At 40.2% G+C, this 20930-nt stretch overlaps 1 protein-coding gene across 2 annotated transcripts; it reads left to right on the top strand.

Annotated features, from left to right (window-relative positions):
* The first annotated feature begins 610 nt into the window (after positions 1–610).
* Positions 611–15356, top strand: LOC130989667 (uncharacterized). Of its 2 annotated transcripts, none has more exons than XM_057913709.1 (12): positions 611–1007; positions 1230–1382; positions 1465–1525; positions 8827–10339; positions 10420–10451; positions 10575–10707; positions 11036–11133; positions 11748–11792; positions 12744–12849; positions 13783–13909; positions 14643–14758; positions 15159–15356. In XM_057913709.1, exons 2-12 carry the CDS (start codon positions 1234–1236, stop codon positions 15326–15328), a joined length of 2550 nt encoding a protein of 849 aa, XP_057769692.1. In that variant the 5' UTR covers positions 611–1007; positions 1230–1233; the 3' UTR covers positions 15329–15356. The 2 variants fall into 2 exon arrangements, with proteins under 2 accessions (XP_057769692.1, XP_057769693.1); XM_057913710.1 differs by having other exon boundaries at positions 732–1007; positions 1225–1382.
* Positions 15357–20930: the final 5574 nt, after the last annotated feature.

Raw genomic sequence — 20930 nt, 5'->3', positions numbered from 1 at the left:
GCTTCCAATACAATAATCTCCTCTTTCTATGCATTTCAGTTTTTGTTAATCAAAAGCATTTGAGCTTTTCTCATTTGTGAAGTCTATAACAATATAGGACAATCATAAACAAAGACTTCGGAATATCTCATCTTTATTATTATTATTATTATTATTATTATTATGTGCATTTGATCAACAATATTATTATTATTATTATTATTGAAAAGAGGAATAATCCATGTCAAGCTTGTCATTCTAGTGATTCGATTCCAAAAAATCAACTCAAGACATTTTTTTTACTTTAATTTTTAGCTTTAGGCAAATGTTGGGTACATAACTACAACTTTTAAAGCGTAAGAACATTTTTGTGACTTTAGCCAAACATTTGAGATATTTTAGACTATTATCCCGAAAAAAAGAGGTAAAATTTAAAAACACTCATTTTGTTTAGTTATATACGTATACTATCTATTTTTACACCGAATGAATAAAAAAGAGTTTGGATAATGATAAAATTTGTGTGGAAATTAGTGACACCAACTGCCTAAGCAAATGAATTTGTCGGCTTACAGTCCCTTAACGATCAATTGATTTTTTTGTATAAATAATTAATGTCAAAAGTATCCTTAGTTTTTTACATAAATTTTGTCACATCCAAGAGCTTTTATGCACATTAACTTAAATATAGAAATATTTTACAATTTTTTTTATAAAAATAAAGTAATTTCCTAACTTTGAGTTATAAAAAGAAGTCGAGAAGGGGCAGTGAGGTCTTTTCACACGAAATTCAACTTTGTCGAGAACAAGATCAACTTCCGGTCCCACTCGCGCAGGCTCTGCTTATCAGAAAGCGCAGAGCCTTTTTCAGTTTTCCCTCCCCGCCATTTGTCTGCTTCTCCTTCTCCACTTTTTCGACTCACAATCACTCATTCCATGCATTTCGCAGCGTTATAAAGTGGCGTAAGAGCTGCTGTTTTCCATTCATTAATGAACTGAAGCTCTTCTGTATCTTCTCTTCAAATCAGGTCGGAATTTCATTTCTGCTTAATTTTGCTTCGCGATTGACGGTTTCAGCTTCCGAGATGTTTTTGAATAGACGAATTGAATATATCTGATTGCTATGACGAAGTTTTCGCAGTATGCTGATGCTCTAATTTGTGTTGGATGATTTAGAAATTTTCAGTTTTAGTAGTTATCCAGATGTTGTGATTTTCTTAAACAGTTATATTGTTGTTGTTGTAGGGTAGAAATATGAGTGCAGCTACGCTGCCTGATGCTGCCGTGTTTAGTACTTTCTTATGCAACCGGCATGTTTTGTGCGGCGCGCAATATCGCCGCGGTTTCCGTTTCGAGCTCAAACGGCAGCCAGTTATTGGAAGAAGATTTCATGACAAAAGGAGGTGACAGTTTATTGCTGTTTATGATAGCTTACGAATATTCTGGGAATTATGCTGATTTGTGTCAGTTTCTGAACTCTTCCAGAAAACTATTAGATGCGAATGTTTGGCTCCATAGATCAAGATCTGTTGTTTGTTCAAGTACGGTATGCATTACTACGACATAGTTTACTTTTCTGTTTGATCAATCTGGAACAGCTGATGCTGCGTGAGTTGCATTTCATTAAATTTCACTGTAACTGCCACATAACCGTCTCTAAGGGCTGTATTGGGGAAGGTATGTGGATAAATGTCTGTCACAGTGAAGTCTCTTTTGTTAAAGGAATGTCACCGAACCCCTGCTCATCACTTTACTTGTCATTATTTGGATTAGCTCATATGAAGATTTGTTAGAACCGGGTACACGATCGAGATATTACAATATAAATATTTTGAGAAATTACAACTCAAAATAATTGAAATATTATAAAGTAAATAATTTGAGAAATTACAACTCAAATAATTTGATACAACTGAAATACACTGTATAAATAAATTATACGTATAAACAAAGTCGAGTCGAGATGAAACTCTTCCCGCAAGAAGATTATCGCCCCGGTAGTGCTCTTCGGTTTGGCGTATCTTCCCCAAAGGTAAAACGACTACGTCTCGGCGGATGTAGCACCACAATCCGGCGAGCTCCGGCGAACTTAATAGGATCAAGAACTGAGCACAAGTGTTTGCAGAGAGTTGCAGAGAGAATGGCAGAATGCAGAAATTTGTTGGTGTTGTTCGTGTGTCTATTTCTGCATGCTCTCCACAAGCCTATTTATAGACATGTGGTAAGTATGAATTCAATACATTGAATTCCACTCCTACGGCTGGAAGGTTGAAGATGTGGCCGGTGGGCGCAGAAGTCGTACTGGCGTGCTGAAGTTGCCATGCAGAAGTCGTACTGGCGTGCTTCTGCTGCTGTGCTGCTGCTGACAACTGTTGCTGTTATGGGCTGGGCTTAGGAAATAATTTAGTTGGGCCAAGAAAATAATTCTGTTGGGCCAAAAATTAAAAGCCCAATGGAGTTGGTCCAAAAAATAGTTTGGGCCCCAAACACCAATTGCCAAGATCCAAGTCCTTGGCCGCGGCCCGTACCCGACCCGCCCGTCCGGCGGCGGCGACGACGTCGTCGTCCGTCCGTCCGATCGATCGATCGTCGGCGGCGCGCGTGTGTGTGTGCGCGCGAGGCTAGTACTTAGATCAAGCCCACTAGCAAGCCCACAAGTCAATTTATTAACTCCATGTGCTTTGCTATTCTTATACATGAAAAACATCTCTATGTTTTCCAATGTGGGATAACATAACAAATGTTATTTTTCCTCTTCAACATCCAAACTTTGACATACAATATCTCACTCATCGGAAATCGGTTTTGAGACTTCAAGTATATCACGTTGATCTACTCAAGATGTAGATTAACATCCAATCATTATTTTAATTAAATAATAAATATTTAATTAAATAATATTTTCCAGATATGGCTTTAAAACCATATTTCCAAAACCATATTTCCAACAATCCCCCACATGAGTGAGAAATCAGTATGCGAAAGTATGCAAACACTTAGCTCAGTCCTCTTAAGATACAACATTGCATTTGGAAAGGTAGCTTGTGGCTTTGAACCTGCCATAGTCAATATTATCGAGTATACCGGCGGCCTAGTGGATTGTGTTCTTTGAACTAGTCCTCCTCGGTGTATACTGAGTCAACAATATTGACACAATATTGCTTCAATCCTTATTCGTTCTCACGTTTGTGTCCATTACTGGCCTTGGAACACCTCTTTGGATTCATAAGTGTTTCAATCGAAGCGGCCCCACTTCACACTTACATAGGTGACTCTTAACTCAAGTATCCTGCTATACTTGTCCTCTTCGAGGAGTTCTAGAGTCATTAAAAGTCAAAGACTTACCCTCACCACGTGCAGGTTTCCGAACACTCACTGTTCTACAAGGAATAGGCAATTCGAGTGTTCAACACACGGATTTTCATAGCTTAGTTGTCCCATTGAACCAAGTTCTTGGGATCCTCCAGTCATCATGGTTGGGTTGCCACTATAATTATCCTTAATTTGTGGACTTCAAACCCATTCCCCCTAACAGTTTATACATCTGATATCGATGGATACTTTTTGTCAAAGGATCCGCTATGTTATCAATTGATCTTATATAATCAATTGTGATAACTCCACTAGTGATCAGATGTCTCACGGTATTATGACGTCGACGAATATGTCTCGACTTACCGTTATACAAATGATTTTGTGCTCGTCCGATAGCAGCTTGACTATCACAATGAATTATCACGGACGACACAGGTTTCGACCAACATGGAATATCCTCGAGGAAATTTTTAAGCCACTCGGCTTCTTCACCAGCTTTATCCAAAGCTATGAATTCTGATTCCATGGTCGATCTAGCAATACATGTTTGCTTCTTGGATTTCCAAGACACAGCACCACCCCCCACAGTGAATACATAATCGCTCGTTGAAAACGAGTCTTTGGCATCAGATATCCAATTTGCATCACAGTACCCTTCAAGTACAGAGGGTTCCCTAGTATAATGAATCGCATAGTTTTGAGTATATTTCAAATATCTCAAAACCCTTTCAAGAGCTTTCCAATGTTCATTACTAGGGTTAGCTGTAAAGCTGCCCAACTTGTTGACCGAGCATGCTATATCGGGACGAGTGCAATTTGTTAGATACAACAAGCTCCCAATAATCTTCGCATATTCTATCGCGTCAACAGGTTCTCCCTTGTGTACACTCAAATGCACACTAGGTTCCCATGGTGTCTTAGCTATTGGCTTGTCAAAAGCGTTGAATTTCTTTAACACTTTCTCAACGTAGTGAGATTGTGATATAGTAATACCATCAGGTCTTCTTAAAATTTTAATTCCAAGGATAACATCAGCTAAGCCCATATCTTTCATGCTAAAATTTTTACTTAGCATGCCTTTGGTTTCTTGAATCACTCGGGAATTACTTCCCATGATGAGCATGTCATCTACATAAAGACAAACAATAACATATCCGTTATTAGAATTCTTAATGTAGACACATTTATCGCACTCATTGATTCTGAATCCATTTGACAACATTACACTGTCAAATTTTAAATGCCATTGAAGCGGTGCTTGCTTCAACCCATATAAAGACCTTTGAAGTTTGCATACTTTGTGCTCTTGCCCAGGTACTACAAACCCTTCAGGTTGCTTCATATATATTTCATCTTCCAACTCGCCATACAAGAACGCAGTTTTCACATCCATTTGGTGAATCTCGAGATTGTGCAAGGCAGCAATAGCGAGAAGCATCCGAATAGATGTTAGTCTGGTCACAGGTGAAAAGGTATCGAAGAAATCGTACCCTTCTTTCTGCCTGAAACCTTGAACGACAAGTCGGGCTTTGTACTTATCTATAGTACCATCAGATTTGTACTTCTTCTTTAGGATCCATTTGCATCCTAAAGCTTTACTTCCAGGTGGTAGATCCACTAACACCCAAGTATGATTCTGCATAATGGAATCAATCTCAATATCGATGGCTTCTTTCCAGAGAGCTGCATCTGAGCCAGACATAGCTTCTTTAATCGTCACCGGTTCGCCATCTAGCATCAAGACAACATAATCCGGTCCATAGACATTAGCTTTTCTAACTCGTTCCCCACGTCTCGGTTCTACATCCATAGGTTTAGACCTTGGTCTTTTCCTATTAGGTGGTACATGATTAGAACCCGTGGCATCATCTACTTGAGTAGAATTACTAGCTACTTCCATAGGTTTAGAACCTGTAGCATCACCATCAACTCCATCATTAGAGTTCGATGTACCTTTATCCTTGTTAGGATAGATATTTTCAAAGAATATAGCATTCCTTGATTCTATCGTTATCCCAACATGTATATCAGGTATCTCCGATCTGTGCACTATAAAACGATAGGCACTGCTATTAAGTGCATGACCAATGAAGATACAATCCACCGTTTTAGGTCCTATTGTAACTTGCTTTGGTAAAGGCACTTCTACCTTGGCTAAACACCCCCACACTTTGAGGTATTTATACGAAGGTTTCCTTTCTTTCCATAGCTCATAGGGAGTTACATCTTTCCCTTTGAGTGGAATCTTGTTCAAGATATAGTTGGCCGTTAAGACAGCTTCCCCCCACATGTTCTGGGGTAATCCTGAACTAATCAACAAGGCATTCATCATCTCCTTAAGAGTTCGATTCTTGCGTTCAGCAACGCCGTTAGATTGTGGTGAATAAGGAGTCGTCGTTTGATGGATTATACCACTTTCGTTGCATAATTCAGCAAACGGAGCTACATACTCTCCACCTCTATCACTTCGAACCATCTTAATTCGACATCCAAGTTGATTCTCGGCTTCATTTTTGAAGTTTATAAAAGCTTCAATAGCCTCATCTTTACTTTTCAATAAGTAAAGGTAACAATACTTTGTGCAATCGTCTATAAAGGTGATAAAGTACTTCTTGCCACCTCTAGTTTGCACGAACTTTAAATCACAAACATCTGTGTGAATAAGTTCCAATGGTTGAGTGCTCCTTTTTACCGATTTAAACGGTAACTTAGCCATTTTGGCTTCAACACAAACTTCACATTTTTCTTGTGAGTTGTATACATCAACTTTTAGTAAATTCATTTTTACTAATCTCTTTATAGCATTTAGATTAACATGTCCAAGTCTACAATGCCATAAATCAGAACACTCAATCAAGTAAGCAGAAGAGGTTGATGCATCTTTATTGATTTTAGCCTTGGCAGGCTTACAAGCTCTTACACCAAGTTTGAAAAGTCCTTCGGAGGCATAGCCTTTCCCTAGGAACTTTCCCCACTTGCGTATTACAACATAGTCAGATTTGAAAAACAATTCAAAATCCTTATTCGTAAGCCTAAAGCCCGAAATTAAATTCTTTCGGACAGTTGGAACGTGTAATACGTCTTTCAATGTGATCTCCACGCCCGACGTGAGTTGAAGAATCACATCTCTCATGCCAAGGACTTGGGATGTCCGCTCGCTAGCCTCCATTATCGTTTTGTTTTCCACTTCTTTGTAGTTGTGGAACAACTCACGATTTATGCATATATGGACGGTAGCGCCGGTGTCCACGAACCAAGCGTTCGGGTTGTCCACATGATTCACCTCGGAGATCATGGCAGCAAAGTCATCGTGGTTCCAATCGTCGAAGTCCTTCTCGACGTTGTTCACGTTGCTCTTTGCCTTCTTCCGCTTTGGCTTGCGGCAATCCTTAGCCATGTGACCTTGTTTGTCACAATTAAAGCATACACCATCAAACTTTGATGGTTGATTACCGCCTTGCTTCCCTTTACCCTTATTATTAGGGTTAGGGCGACCACGTTTGTTGAAGGGACCGCCTTTCTCGGCGAGATTGGCCTTTGCCTCCAACGGAGCTTTTCCCTTTTGATCACGACTTCTCACGTGATCCTCCATTTGAAGCTTGGATAACAATATCGGCACGGACATCTCCGAGCGCTCATGCTTCAAAAGGTTTTGAAATTTCCTCCAACTAGGAGGTAATTTCTCTATGATGATTGCAACGAGCAATGCATCCGCCAAGGGCATCCCTTCGGCTTGAACCTCATGTGAAAGATTTTGGAACTCTTCCACTTGGTCCATCAATGGTCGGGAGTCAACCATTTTATATTCCAACCATTTGGCAACGACATACTTGGTAGTATTCGCCTTGTCCACTTGATACTTTAGATCAAGGGCCTCCCACAATTGTTTCGCGGTTTCATGAACCTTGAAAACACGGTAGAGCCGTTCGTCCAGAGACATGAGAACGGTGTTACGGCACAAGTAGTCGCCGCGGCACCAGTTCAAATATCCGGCACGAATTTCTTTGCTTGTCTCCCCTTCCCCTTCACTCGGGGTTGGAGGTTTATCCTCCATTAAGAATCCGGCAAACCCCACGGTTGTGAGGTAGAATAACATCTTCTCTTGCCAATATTTGAAGTTCTTGCCTGAGAACGTTGATGGTTTCTCGGCAAGACCAATAGTTCTAGATGTTGACGATGAAGCCCCCGTTGATGCAAACGAGGAAAATATTGACGACGTGGTTGAACCGATGGTTGCAGAGGTGGTGGAGCCATCCATATTGACGTCGGTGTGAGCCATTTCTCGAACGTGTATCAACGGCAGAGAAATAATCTTCTTGCGATTGTTAGAACCGGGTACACGATCGAGATATTACAATATAAATATTTTGAGAAATTACAACTCAAAATAATTGAAATATTATAAAGTAAATAATTTGAGAAATTACAACTCAAATAATTTGATACAACTGAAATACACTGTATAAATAAATTATACGTATAAACAAAGTCGAGTCGAGATGAAACTCTTCCCGCAAGAAGATTATCGCCCCGGTAGTGCTCTTCGGTTTGGCGTATCTTCCCCAAAGGTAAAACGACTACGTCTCGGCGGATGTAGCACCACAATCCGGCGAGCTCCGGCGAACTTAATAGGATCAAGAACTGAGCACAAGTGTTTGCAGAGAGTTGCAGAGAGAATGGCAGAATGCAGAAATTTGTTGGTGTTGTTCGTGTGTCTATTTCTGCATGCTCTCCACAAGCCTATTTATAGACATGTGGTAAGTATGAATTCAATACATTGAATTCCACTCCTACGGCTGGAAGGTTGAAGATGTGGCCGGTGGGCGCAGAAGTCGTACTGGCGTGCTGAAGTTGCCATGCTGAAGTCGTACTGGCGTGCTGCTGCTGACAACTGTTGCTGTTATGGGCTGGGCTTAGGAAATAATTCAGTTGGGCCAAAAATTAAAAGCCCAATGGAGTTGGTCCAAAAAATAGTTTGGGCCCCAAACACCACCCAAAGCACCAAGATCCAAGATCCAAGATCCAAGTCCTTGGCCGCGGCCCGCCCGTCCGATCGATCGTCGGCGGCGCGCGTGTGTGTGCGCGCGAGGCTAGTACTTAGATCAAGCCCACTAGCAAGCCCACAAGTCAATTTATTAACTCCATGTGCTTTGCTATTCTTATACATGAAAAACATCTCTATGTTTTCCAATGTGGGATAACATAACAAATGTTATTTTTCCTCTTCAACATCCAAACTTTGACATACAATATCTCACTCATCGGAAATCGGTTTTGAGACTTCAAGTATATCACGTTGATCTACTCAAGATGTAGATTAACATCCAATCATTATTTTAATTAAATAATAAATATTTAATTAAATAATATTTTCCAGATATGGCTTTAAAACCATATTTCCAAAACCATATTTCCAACAAGATTTACGTTTTCTGTTGAATGTAAGGTCCAATACAGAAGGATGAACAGTGATATTATAAGTAGTTACTTGATGACACTCAGCTGTAAGTTGTGATATTATTGAAATTGCAGAGTGATTCTGGAGATATTCAACCAACTTTTATTGATGAGGAGAATAGCAATATATCAGAGAGTAGTGAGTTCCAACAGACTCACGAAGATGAACTTTTGGCAACTCAGATAGCACTAGCTGATGCCCGAGCCCGTGAACAAGAATTTGAAAAGGAGAGGGGTATATTGCTTGAGAAATTGGCTCAAGCCAAAGCTAAACAACACGAGTATGAAGCTGCTATAATGCATGAAAAGGAACTGGTCATTGCAGAACTCGAGGCTGCAAAAGACCTGTTTCATAAGAAGCTACAGGAGTCTGTAGATGAGAAATTCGACTTGGAGTCCAAGCTTATCCTCGCAAAACAAGATGCTGTCAAACTTGCAGTTCAAGTCGAGAAGTTAGCAGAGATTGCTTTCCAGCAGGCTACATCTCACATTTTAGAGGACACCAAACTGAGAGTTTCAGCTGCTGAAACTTCTGCGGCAGATGCTACTTACCAGATTGAGGAACAAATACGAAGTGCAACTGAAGGCACCATACTTTCCATGGTTGATCAGTCCAAATCTGCCATAGCTAAGGCTTTAGCTGTTGCCAAAGCAGCTGATGACCGTGCAAAGAAGTATGCAGCAGCTCCTGCAGATGATTCGAAATTAATTGATGAGATTTCGTCTATCAAGTTTCAGAATGTTAAGTTACAACAACAAATGTATGATTTAGAATCTCAACTACTGGTTTCTGAAAATGAGTTGAACAAGTTGAAGGTAGAATTAGATCACAGCCGCCAGCAAGCGACTACTTACGAACTCCGGGCTCGTGATGCTGAAAAGAAACTAGTTGAGATTCAGGAGTCAAGCAGGAAATCAGCCCTTAAGCAGGAGGAGGAACTCAAATTGTTGTTGGATAAAATAAAAGAGGATGCGCTGGAAAGAGGGAATGCAACTTCAAAGGCTTTCAAGGCGGAGTTAGAAACTCTCAAGGCTGCTGTTGAAGCAGCAAAAGAAACAGCTCGGTCCAAAGATGAGGCGTATTTAAGAAGATGTGAAGCGCTGCAGAGATCTCTGAGAGCATCCGAATCTGCCTCAATAATGTGGAGGCAAAGAGCAGAATTGGCAGAAACATTGTTGTTGAAGCAAGTCCCACTTGGAGAAAGGGATGAAGATTCAACTTATGTGATTAATGGTGGGCGAGTACATCTCCTAATGGATGATAATTCAAAAAAATTGAAACTACTGACTGATGGTCCTCGTAGAGAGATACCTGAGTGGATGTTGAGAAGGATTCAATCCATCTGTCCCAGGTTCCCCCCTAGGAAGACCAGTTTATCCGAAGCCAAAATATCAAGCTTCAAATCTTTAGAGTTACCCAAACCTGATGAAGTCTGGTCCATCGCACTAGAAAAGCCTAGGGAAGGAGATACACTGGTTGAGCATGTGATGGAGAAAGAAGTTATTGAAAAGAAACGGAAGGCTTTGGAGCGTGCTCTTCAAAGAAAAACTATCCAGTGGCAGAGAACTGCTGAAGAGACAAAACTAGGTATTGGTTTATTGATGTATTCCCACATGAATTTATATTTTTAAGCATGTCTTTTCTTAGATTTTCCTGCCTTGCTACAGAGCCGGGAACTGGTACCGGGCGTGAGATAGTGGTTAGTATACTTCTTGCTGATTATTCATTTATAATTTTATGGTTCGTGCTCCTTAAGTCACTTCGCCTATCTGGATAAGTTTGTATGTTAAACCAATGTAATATTCAAATTTTCCTTCTAAAGTTCCAAGGTTTTAACTGGGAGAGCTGGAGAAGACAGTGGTACCTCGAGCTGGCTCCTAAGGCTGCTGATTTGTCACGCTCTGGCATAACAGCAGTATGGTTCCCACCTCCCACAGAATCTGTTGCACCACAAGGTCTCCTCCTAGCCAGACCCTGATTATATTTGTCTCTTATCAAATGGGCACCCCTTTTGAAATATTTCTTAGACTCTTGACTTTAGTAATTGCTTTTGTAATTAGATAACTGTTGTCTTTTCCTGGACATGTGAAAAGCCACTTCGTTGAGAAACATGAAGCCACTGCTATACACCATTCTTTAATGATTCCGAGAGTTAGCTGTTGCTCTTCTTGCATTGTTTACGTACAAAGATGACATATTTGTGTAATATAAGCTCCGATTGTTATTTTCAGCTTTGCTAAAGTTCCATTGAATGAACTTCTGAAAGTACAGAATTAACTGCAGGTTATATGCCATCTGACCTGTACAACCTCGAGTCAGCTTATGGTACTAAGGAAGAGTTAAAGTATTGTATAGAGGAAATGCGTAATCATGATCTCCTGGTACAAATCTTTGCATTGACTTGGTATAATCATCTGGACTGTGAGGCTAAAATTTTACTTTAGTTGCCTGCACACCTAAGCATCAATGTTCATGATGTGAAAGTGCTCTTTTTGTGTATCATAACACCTATTCAGGCTCCTGTTTGCAGAAACTTGCACTCAAATATCTTAACTACTTGAAGGGTTATGCACTGGGATTTATTTTCAGTTGTCTTTTCCATGTATGGAGTTTCTTCTTGTGTTTGTCCTCAAGGAACCAATTTGCAACTGTTTTTTTTGTTCTCCCTTTTCCCCCTTTTTTCTTTCCTTCCTTTTCTTGTGAATGTAAGTAGTCAAATTAGTTCTTGTCAGTATCTATCTATTTTAGACTCTGATTTTTCTTTGCTTAAAAGTTGACTCTCTTGTGCCGTATTCATCTGCTTCAATAATACACTGTTCTTGTGTGATCTGTGTGTTTGGAAAAATCTAAACTAAAAATTTAAATTATTTTAACCCGTGAAGTGGGAATGCGTACTGCTCAACATCTCATGATATATTTATTGCAACTAGTTCTTGTGAATAAATATCTTATTTTCTTATATGTGCATGATCATGTCATGTTTCCATTGCTGCAGACCCTGGGAGACGTTGTACTGAATCACCGATGTGCTCAGAAGCAGGTACTTTATTCTCGTAGATAATTTCTCCTGTTGCTTCACACGACATCCTTGACCATCTCTCTCATGTCTGTTTGTGTCAATTTCCGATTGTTAGATTTTGAGATCTACGTCCAAGTTATTAATTCGATGCCACTAATGAACAGATGATTGTATGATGTTCAGACTGCCACTTCAATTTTGAGAATAAAACTATATGCAGGCACGACAAACCCACTTTGTTTCCATAATTAGACATTGAGGAAGGATTGTGGTATATCCAGAGCAAACAAGCATCACATTGCATAGCACTCTCTTGTAACTCAACATAAATTTGCCCATTTAGCGAAATGTTTATTGCCTATATAACATATGGTTGAGATCCAGTGAGAATGACGATAGCGAAATCGTCATTTTTACAACGAATTTATTTATCATTATGTAATATAGTTCGTAGTTTATACTATAAGGGGGGTTTGTAATATATTCAAAAAATGACGTACCTGTACCAATCAAGGAATTATTCAGATTATAAGAGGTTTGTCTCTGCCAAACCTTTTGGTTCCTTATATTACTACAAGCAGTCATATTGTCATAGTATCTGTGTTACAAATTCCGAGTTCAGATGCACTGCTTATGGAAACTGCCTTTCACTTACTTCTATCTTTTTCTTCTTCTTTTTTTTTGGGAGGGGGGGCATCTTGTCTTATCATTCATATGTCCCTGTAGGTGGACATTGTAACCGTTGTCGTCACATCCCACAGCCTTGCTTCCCATTGTAGCCCAGCCAAGACTTACTATTACTATTTTTTATATATATATTTTAAACCTCATATTTAGGTTATCATTTATCAATGTATTTACGCTTGTTGCTCAAGGTGTATAAGGCTATAAGCCTTGAAGTCTTTGTTTTGGTCTATGAAAAACTGGTCAACTCTCAGTTGAAGGTTCTAAAACCTATAATATGATTTGCAGAGTCCTAATGGAGTGTGGAATATATTTGGAGGCAAGCTTGCCTGGGGGCCCGAAGCAATTGTATGCGATGACCCAAATTTCCAAGGGCGTGGCAATCCTTCTAGTGGTATGACTACTATGACCATTGTTATCTTTGAAAAGCATCACAGAAACATCTAAAGTGTAATCAGCATTATGCTTTATGCATCCGTACCGAGATCCCTCCATCCGTCCCTCAAGCATCTTCCTTTCTTTCCATGTTGGTCCATCCCCAAAATATCTTCCTAATTTATTTTTGGAAACAATTCCACTAACAATTACCCTTACAATCTTCACTTTTTGTGGGACCCATTTTCTACTCATCAAATACATAACTAACTTTTATTAAAACCCGTGCCACCCTCCCTTAGGAAAATGTTTGAGTGACAGAGGGAGTATATCTTAGTGCATTCCGCTAAAATATGTATGACACCAAAGCAGCTGCATATACATTACATGTCCTGTCACCCACGACAATGCTTGACAAACTCACAAAGACAATATAGCATCGTTGCCATAGGTCATTAGTGTAGTTGGTTGGCCTCTGGATGTTCTTATTTTTGCTACTCAACTCCTACTACAGTTTGGCATTATCATTGATATCTTAACTGTGAACTTGTATAGTTTAGCACAGAGGTGCAATTAAGTCTTGTTCATCTTATAATGCTGGCTACCAATTTTTTATCATTAATTTTAGTTTTTATCAATGCTTGCTCTACAGTGGCAATAGCAAGTGTAAGCGACATATTGGTGGAACTGCTTATGATCATCATTAGTATGCCCTTGAAGTATTATCATTTACGGGTGTCTACATTCTACAAGAATGAACTCACATTCTAATATAAGGCTCATTCTGAAACTAATCTGATGTTAATAAATTTGTTATTTTCTATATCATCTTAAGTTCTACTGTCATTGCTAGTGGTTTTCCTGCTATCTAACAAAGATTGATTAATCTGAGATGATAATCAGTGACAGTAGCTTCATCAATGTTCACTACATTTTGCTTCTGGTAAAACAGGTGATATTTTTCATGCGGCACCAAATATTGATCATTCACAGGATTTTGTACGGAGAGACATAAAAGAGTGGCTAAACTGGCTCCGAAATGATATTGGGTTTGACGGATGGCGCCTGGATTTTGCCAGGTGAAGAATTTCTTTTAATTGTTTCAATGTGACTGAATCTGCCACATGCCAGCTCAGTTTCTGTAGTTTAGGGGTAATTACAAAACCCCATCATTACTATATGAACTTTTCTTCTTAACACTTTGCCACCTATGCACTTGGAAGTCTACATTTGTTAAAATTCCCTCATGTGCATCGAATGAATTACCTTTCTAACCTTAATTCTTTAAAAAGTGCAAGGATGTTAGCAAATTTCATAGGAAATTTCAGAAAATACATGCTTGTAGCCTGTGTGAACCAAAGTCCAAATTTCACAAGTTCAAGTGGAAAACTGGTGAGAAAAATAGTTTGTATAATGAAGTGTCAAATCTAACAAAATAATGCAGACATCTCCCTCTCTCTCTCTCTCTCTCTCTCTCTCACACACACACACACACACACATTTGAATAATGGATGAAATTACAGGAAAATGTGTTCCTAGGAGGGTGGATGATCAGATTCTTACACGAATATGCCTAAAATCTGAAAGCCTACTTTCTAAATTTGGCTAAATATTTTTATGAGCTTGACATTGAACCATGAATTTGGCAAACATAATTTTCCTTTTAACTGTTTTTACCAAATATAGATCTTCTCTGGGTGGTCATAGTCTGATAATAACATGTATCTTATTCCACAGTTACTGATATTCAAATAGTGGAACTTTAGTTCACCATAGTGAGTTATTGCTAACATTACTCACTTTCCTGGCAGGGGTTTCTCTGGTGCTTACGTAAAAGAATATATTGAAGCTTCAAATCCTGCATTTGCTATTGGAGAATACTGGGATAGTCTGGCTTATGAAGGTGGTAATTTGTGTTATAATCAAGGTAACTAAGACTCAGCTGACCAGTTGTGAGCTCTTTGATTTAATGTTGGTTGCTTTGAAGCAAATGTGTCCATTTGTACATGGACTTGACTTTTTAAAATAGAATGAGTTTTAATCCAGTTATCTATCAAAGTCAAGAAAACAATTGCACACCTCATTTCAACACTCTGCTCCAAGTGATAGTAACACTTAGAGCCAAAATTTATGGCCTGAAACATAGCAGCACTATAAGTCTATAATTCTACATAGGGGGTCCCAACTCCTAATAGTAGTTTGTATCAGCAATGGAGCTTAAGCTTTAGCTATGTGCATTTTCATGGTGAATCTTTCTGGCTGACGCCTTTTTTATGTACAATCTAGTTTCACCACATCCATTTCTTCGATGTTTCATGTGCCTGCAGATGCTCATCGACAGCGCATTGTTAACTGGATTAATGCTACTGACGGTACCTCTTCAGCATTTGATGTTACAACAAAGGTTATCTTTGGACATTACTATTTATCTTGGCTGACTTTATTAATCTTCAGCATCTTAAAATGCAGTAAGATTTCTAAATATTATTCATACTAAGCAATCAAAGAAAATTTGTATATCAAAATCTGAGCTCGAATACTTCTGTTTTTCCGCTTTTCTTGTTCCATTTTGGCATTAGTATTCTCACACTATTAGTTAGAGCGTAATTACTGAAGCAAGTCACATATCTCCCAAGGTGATACTGAAAATGTCTAGTTAGTGGTGATATGTACCAATTCGGCACTCAGAAAGCATTGTTTCTTCAAATTTGTCTTTGGAAAGAGGTCATGGGAAAGTATTCCTCTAATGAATTGATTTACAAAGGAAAAACCAATAAACATGACTATAATATAAGCACCTAAAAACGACTTAGAACCTTACCTTACCTCTCCAGTAAATATTCTTGGACTATTAACTATCAGAAAAGCAAGAATGCTTTCTAGTTGGATCTAAATCCTGTCTTCACCTTATTCTGTAAATGGAAGTTATGATCTTCCAGCAAATGGCACCACAGACATTGCGTGGCTTCAAAGCTTATGCTCTGAATTGGGAATTCAGCTTGCTCCTCCTCACAAATTCTGGAGTGATAATCAAAGTGCCATTGCCATAGCTAGTAACCCTGTGTTTCACACTCGCACCAAACATATCGAAGTTGATGTTCATTATATTCGGGATAAAGTTTTGGATGGCACTGTTGATGTTGATGTTGGTTTTGTTCCTTCTACTGATCAAATAGCCGATGTGTTTACCAAGCCTTTTAAATCTCGCCGATGTGTTTTGGATGGCACTGTTGAAGTTGGTAAGAATCAAGCTTTTGCATGCTCCGATACCGTTTAAATCTTGCCGAGGTGGAACCAGATTAGATTGTTGGGGTGTATTAGCTTATTTAATTTGTTTCAACAGTTTAGTTAGCAGTTAGTTAAGTTGTTATGAGTAGTTAGTTAGATAGATACATAAACTGTATCTACAGCTTGTTGAAAGTAACACTACAGAAGTCAAGATTTGCATTCTACAGAAGTCAAGATTAGCAAGCAGCAAAAGTCAGAAAGAGGAGAAGCGTGCCTTTATTTATCTGTCAAAGATTTACCACGGATCCCTTAATCAAAGGGATCCTGGTATGACTTTAATATCATGTAATACATTATAAAGGATGATAGAATTCTTCAGAATCCTAGGAACTCAGAAACAAATCATCATCGTTCATAATCCAAAACCAAAACCGTTCCTAGCCAATTCACCAAATCAAGGCAGCCCCTGTTCTTCATTTCCTGAAAAAATGCCAGGAGAGATTGAAACCATAAACCAAACAGATTCAAATAACCCAAATCCAAACAGAATCCACAGAATGGGTCGAAGAGACCCAAATCCAATCAACTGCAATGAAGAAGGGATTAATAAGCACCGAAAACTGATCGGAAATCACCGATTATTTCAGTTCCTCCCTGGATTAGATGGGAGATACGACAAACTTTGTCGGGACATTCTCAAGAAAGTTCCCGTTCTCTCAGTCAAGTCGGCGTTCTCAAAAGTGAGAAGGGAGGCCGCCCGACTACAAAACTTGCAGCCGGCAACCAACCGCTCCGACATCGACGTCTCATCATCGAGAGGGGTCGGAGCCGGACTCGCCGCCACCCACCGCCCTACTCAGCGGCCTGAGGTCCGACCGCCACACACCGCCGCCGGTCCAGGCAACGCCACCAAACCCAAGCCCTCCTCTCTCTTCAAGCCCCTTCCCGCCACCGACAAGATCCTCCCCAGACCCAACCTCAAAAAGCAATCTTTGCAGCTGGTGAGCTCAGTGGCCAACGATTTCGACCTCATACCTGTAAAGATCGACGACCAACCGGACGGCGTCGTTTTCGCGGAGAGGGAAGCCGATCCCGCGGAGGTCGGGGGTTTCGGGACCGAGAGGCTGTCATTCGAGGGCGCGGCAGGGTTCTTATCCGCTGCTTCCGGCGATGGGAGTAGCGAGGAGGAAATGGAGAGGCTGAGGGCGGTTGCTATGGACCGGTCGCCGGAGTCTGGGCAGAATGGAGGAGGCCGATTTGAGGGGGAGGCGACTGGAGAGGAGAAGAAAAGGAACGAAAATGGGGAAGGAGCGGCGCATGATTGTGGAGGAAAAGGAAAAATAGGTATAGGGTTTGGTGGCTTGCCACTAAACCCTTCAACTTTTGCTAAATTATTAAATAGACCCCACTCTATGCAAAGTGACCTCCCTACTATTGTTAAATATCAGATTGGCCCCCATTTGCTACCTAGTCCTCCATTATCTAGAGATTTATACAAAATACCCCATAAATTACAAAACCACCCCAAACCTCTACATAATACTAAAAACACCTCTCAATTATGTAGAAATTCCCTAAATACTTCCGCTGCATATCAAACATCTTGTGATAATAGGAATAGAGATAAAGGGTGGATTTTTGATTGTGGAGCCACTGATACAATGACTTTTGATAAAACTGATATTATTAAGTCATCAACATCACATCGTACGCATGTTCAGACTGCAAACGGTGATTTGACTCGTGTTAAAGGAGCCGGAACTATAGAAATTTCCCCTACTTTACATCTCTCAAATTGTCTTTATGTCCCGTCTCTTTCACACAAACTCTTATCTATTAGTCATGTTACTAAAGAGCTCAATTGTACCATGCTTATGCATCCTCACTTCTGTTTACTTCAGGATATCAGGACGGGGGAGATTATTGGGCGTGGCACTGAGCGGGATGGACTGTACTATGTGGATGAGATAGCTCAACAAGGCAAGGTGATGCTAGCTCATGGAACTGCAGACCGGGAAGCCTGGCTTTGGCACCGACGGTTAGGGCATCCATCCATAGGGTATCTTAAGCTTTTATTTCCTAAATTAATAAAAAATGATGAGACTTTATCTTGTGAAACTTGTGTTTTAGCTAAAAGCCACCGAAAATCTTTTAAGCCTAATGACACACAAGTTAACTCCATATTTTCTCTTGTTCATTCTGATGTTTGGGGTCCTTCACCTGTTGTGGGGGGTCAAAGTTTTAGATATTTTTTGCTCTTTATTGATGATTGCACTAGGATGACGTGGGTGTATTTTCTAAAACACAAATCTGAAGTTTTTGAAAAGTTTACTCATTTCTATACCATGGTGCAAACTCAATTTCAGAAAAATATTCAAACCCTTAGAACGGATAATGGGGGGGAGTTTATTAATCATTCCATGAAACATTTTTGTCAACAAAAAGGTTTAATCCATCAAACTACATGCCCCCATACTCCTGAACAAAACGGTGTTGCTGAACGAAAAAATAGAATTCTCCTTGAAATGACCCGTGCTATGATGCTTGAGTCTAAGGTACCCACCCACTTCTGGCCTGAAGCTGTCGCCACCTCTGCTTACCTTATAAATCGCCTTCCCACTAGAACCCTCCAGCTTCAAACTCCTTTACAGAAATTATCCACTCTTTCTGATATACCTCTCGCTCTTAATCTTCAACCTCGAGTTTTCGGTAGTTCCGTATTCGTTCATATTCCCAAGCATGAACGGACTAAACTCTCTCCTTGTGCCATTAAGTGTGTGTTTGTCGGGTATGGTGTTAACCAAAAAGGGTATAGATGTTACAATCCTAAAACCCGTCAAATCATAACTACCATGAACTGCGACTTTCTTGAAACTGAGTATTTTTACAGTACCCACCTTAACAGTCAGGGGGAGAGTGAGATCGACCTGTTAAGTTGGTTACCAATGCCAGGCTCGGAAGCAGACCCAACAGAAAAAGTTAGCCTTGCCACCGAGCATGTTTCATCCACTCCAGAACAATCTAGTCCGCTGCATGAGCCTATATCTTCTCCGCCACTGATATCTGAGGTAAGAGCTTCTGAACCTACTATTGTGGCTTCTGATTCTGCTGATAATATTTCTCAAGTCATTGAAGAAGAACAGGAGGATAATACAGTAGATGGAGATACTGGGAGATATGTGCTACCACCCAGGAGTAATCGAGGTGTACCTCCTAAACGGTATACCCCAGAGAAAGTTGTGAGGAATTCACGATACTCCGTTGGGAATATCGCCAAGGGAAACTTGTCCAAAAATGCAACAGCCTATGAAGCAGCCTTATATGATGAGGAGATTCCACAAACAGCGGAGCAAGCCCTGAAGATCGAGCATTGGAGAAATGCTATGAAGAAAGAGATAGGGGCCCTAAACCGGAATCATACATGGGAAAAGTGTCGGTTGCCGAAAGGGAAGAAAACTGTGGGATGCAGATGGGTTTTCACAATCAAACGAAAACCCGATGGATCTATTGAGCGATACAAAGCTCGGCTGGTTGCAAAAGGCTACACACAAACATATGGGATCGACTATGCAGAAACTTTCTCGCCTGTGGCGAAGATGAACACTGTCAGGGTGCTCCTCTCCATTGCTGCAAACAAGGATTGGGATCTTCATCAGTTTGATGTTACAAATGCCTTCCTTCATGGTGAGCTTGAAGAAGAACGGGAGGTATACATGGATGCACCCCAAGGTTTTTCAGATGAGTTCGAGGAAGGGAAGGTATGCAGATTGAAAAAGACTTTATATGGGCTCAAACAGTCTCCCAGAGCTTGGTTTGGAAGATTCACCACAGCTATGAAGAAGTTCGGGTACCAGCAAAGCAATTCAGACCACACCTTATTCTTGAAGAAACGAGGTGATCTTATTTCTTGCTTAGTCATTTACGTTGATGACATGATCATAACAGGGGATGACTTAGAAGAAATCCAGAAGTTGAAAGCAAATCTTTTCAAGGAGTTCGAAATGAAGGACCTTGGGAGACTAAAGTACTTCCTCGGAATCGAAGTACTCAGATCGAGGAAAGGGATTTTTATCAATCAGAAGAAGTATACTCTTGACCTTCTTGCAGAAACTGGGATGCTAGATTGCAAGCCAGCTGAGACGCCTATGACTGTCAATCATGGGCTACAGATTGTGAATGGAGCTGAATTGGCGGATCGAGGAAAATACCAACGTTTGGTAGGGAAACTCATCTATCTTTCCCATACTCGGCCTGATATTGCGTATGCTGTTGGAGTTGTGAGTCAGTTTATGCACCAACCACAAGCCGAGCATATGGAAGCTGCGCTCAGAATTGTGAGATACTTGAAAGGAACCTTTGACTATGGAGTACTGTTCAGGAAAACTGGACATCTCGAGATACAAGCCTACACTGATGCTGACTGGGCTGGAAACCCAGTGGACAGGAAGTCAACAGCCGGATACTTTGCATTCATCGGAGGGAATCTTGTCTCATGGAGGAGTAAGAAGCAAAAGGTGGTAGCTCTCTCAAGTGCAGAAGCAGAGTTCAGAGGGATCAAGAGTGGGTTGACTGAAGTCCTTTGGTTAAAAAGACTGTTAACTGAGTTGGGCCTTCAACCAACACAAACATGTCAGATGTTCTGCGACAACAAAGCTGCAATTAGCATCTCAGAAAATCCTGTTCAACACGACAGAACAAAACATGTAGAAGTTGATAGGCACTTTATCAAAGAAAAAATTGAAGGAGGTATTGTGACGCTCCCATTCGTAAGATCTGAAGACCAACTCGCAGACATCCTTACCAAAGCTGTGAATCCTAAGAATTTTTCAGAGGTTCTTGGCAAGTTGAGCATCGGGAATCCCGTTACTCAA

Source organism: Salvia miltiorrhiza, chromosome 6 (assembly GCF_028751815.1).
Source record: "Salvia miltiorrhiza cultivar Shanhuang (shh) chromosome 6, IMPLAD_Smil_shh, whole genome shotgun sequence".
Lineage (NCBI taxonomy): Eukaryota > Viridiplantae > Streptophyta > Magnoliopsida > Lamiales > Lamiaceae > Salvia > Salvia miltiorrhiza.
This window is presented reverse-complemented; position numbering and strand designations above follow the sequence as displayed.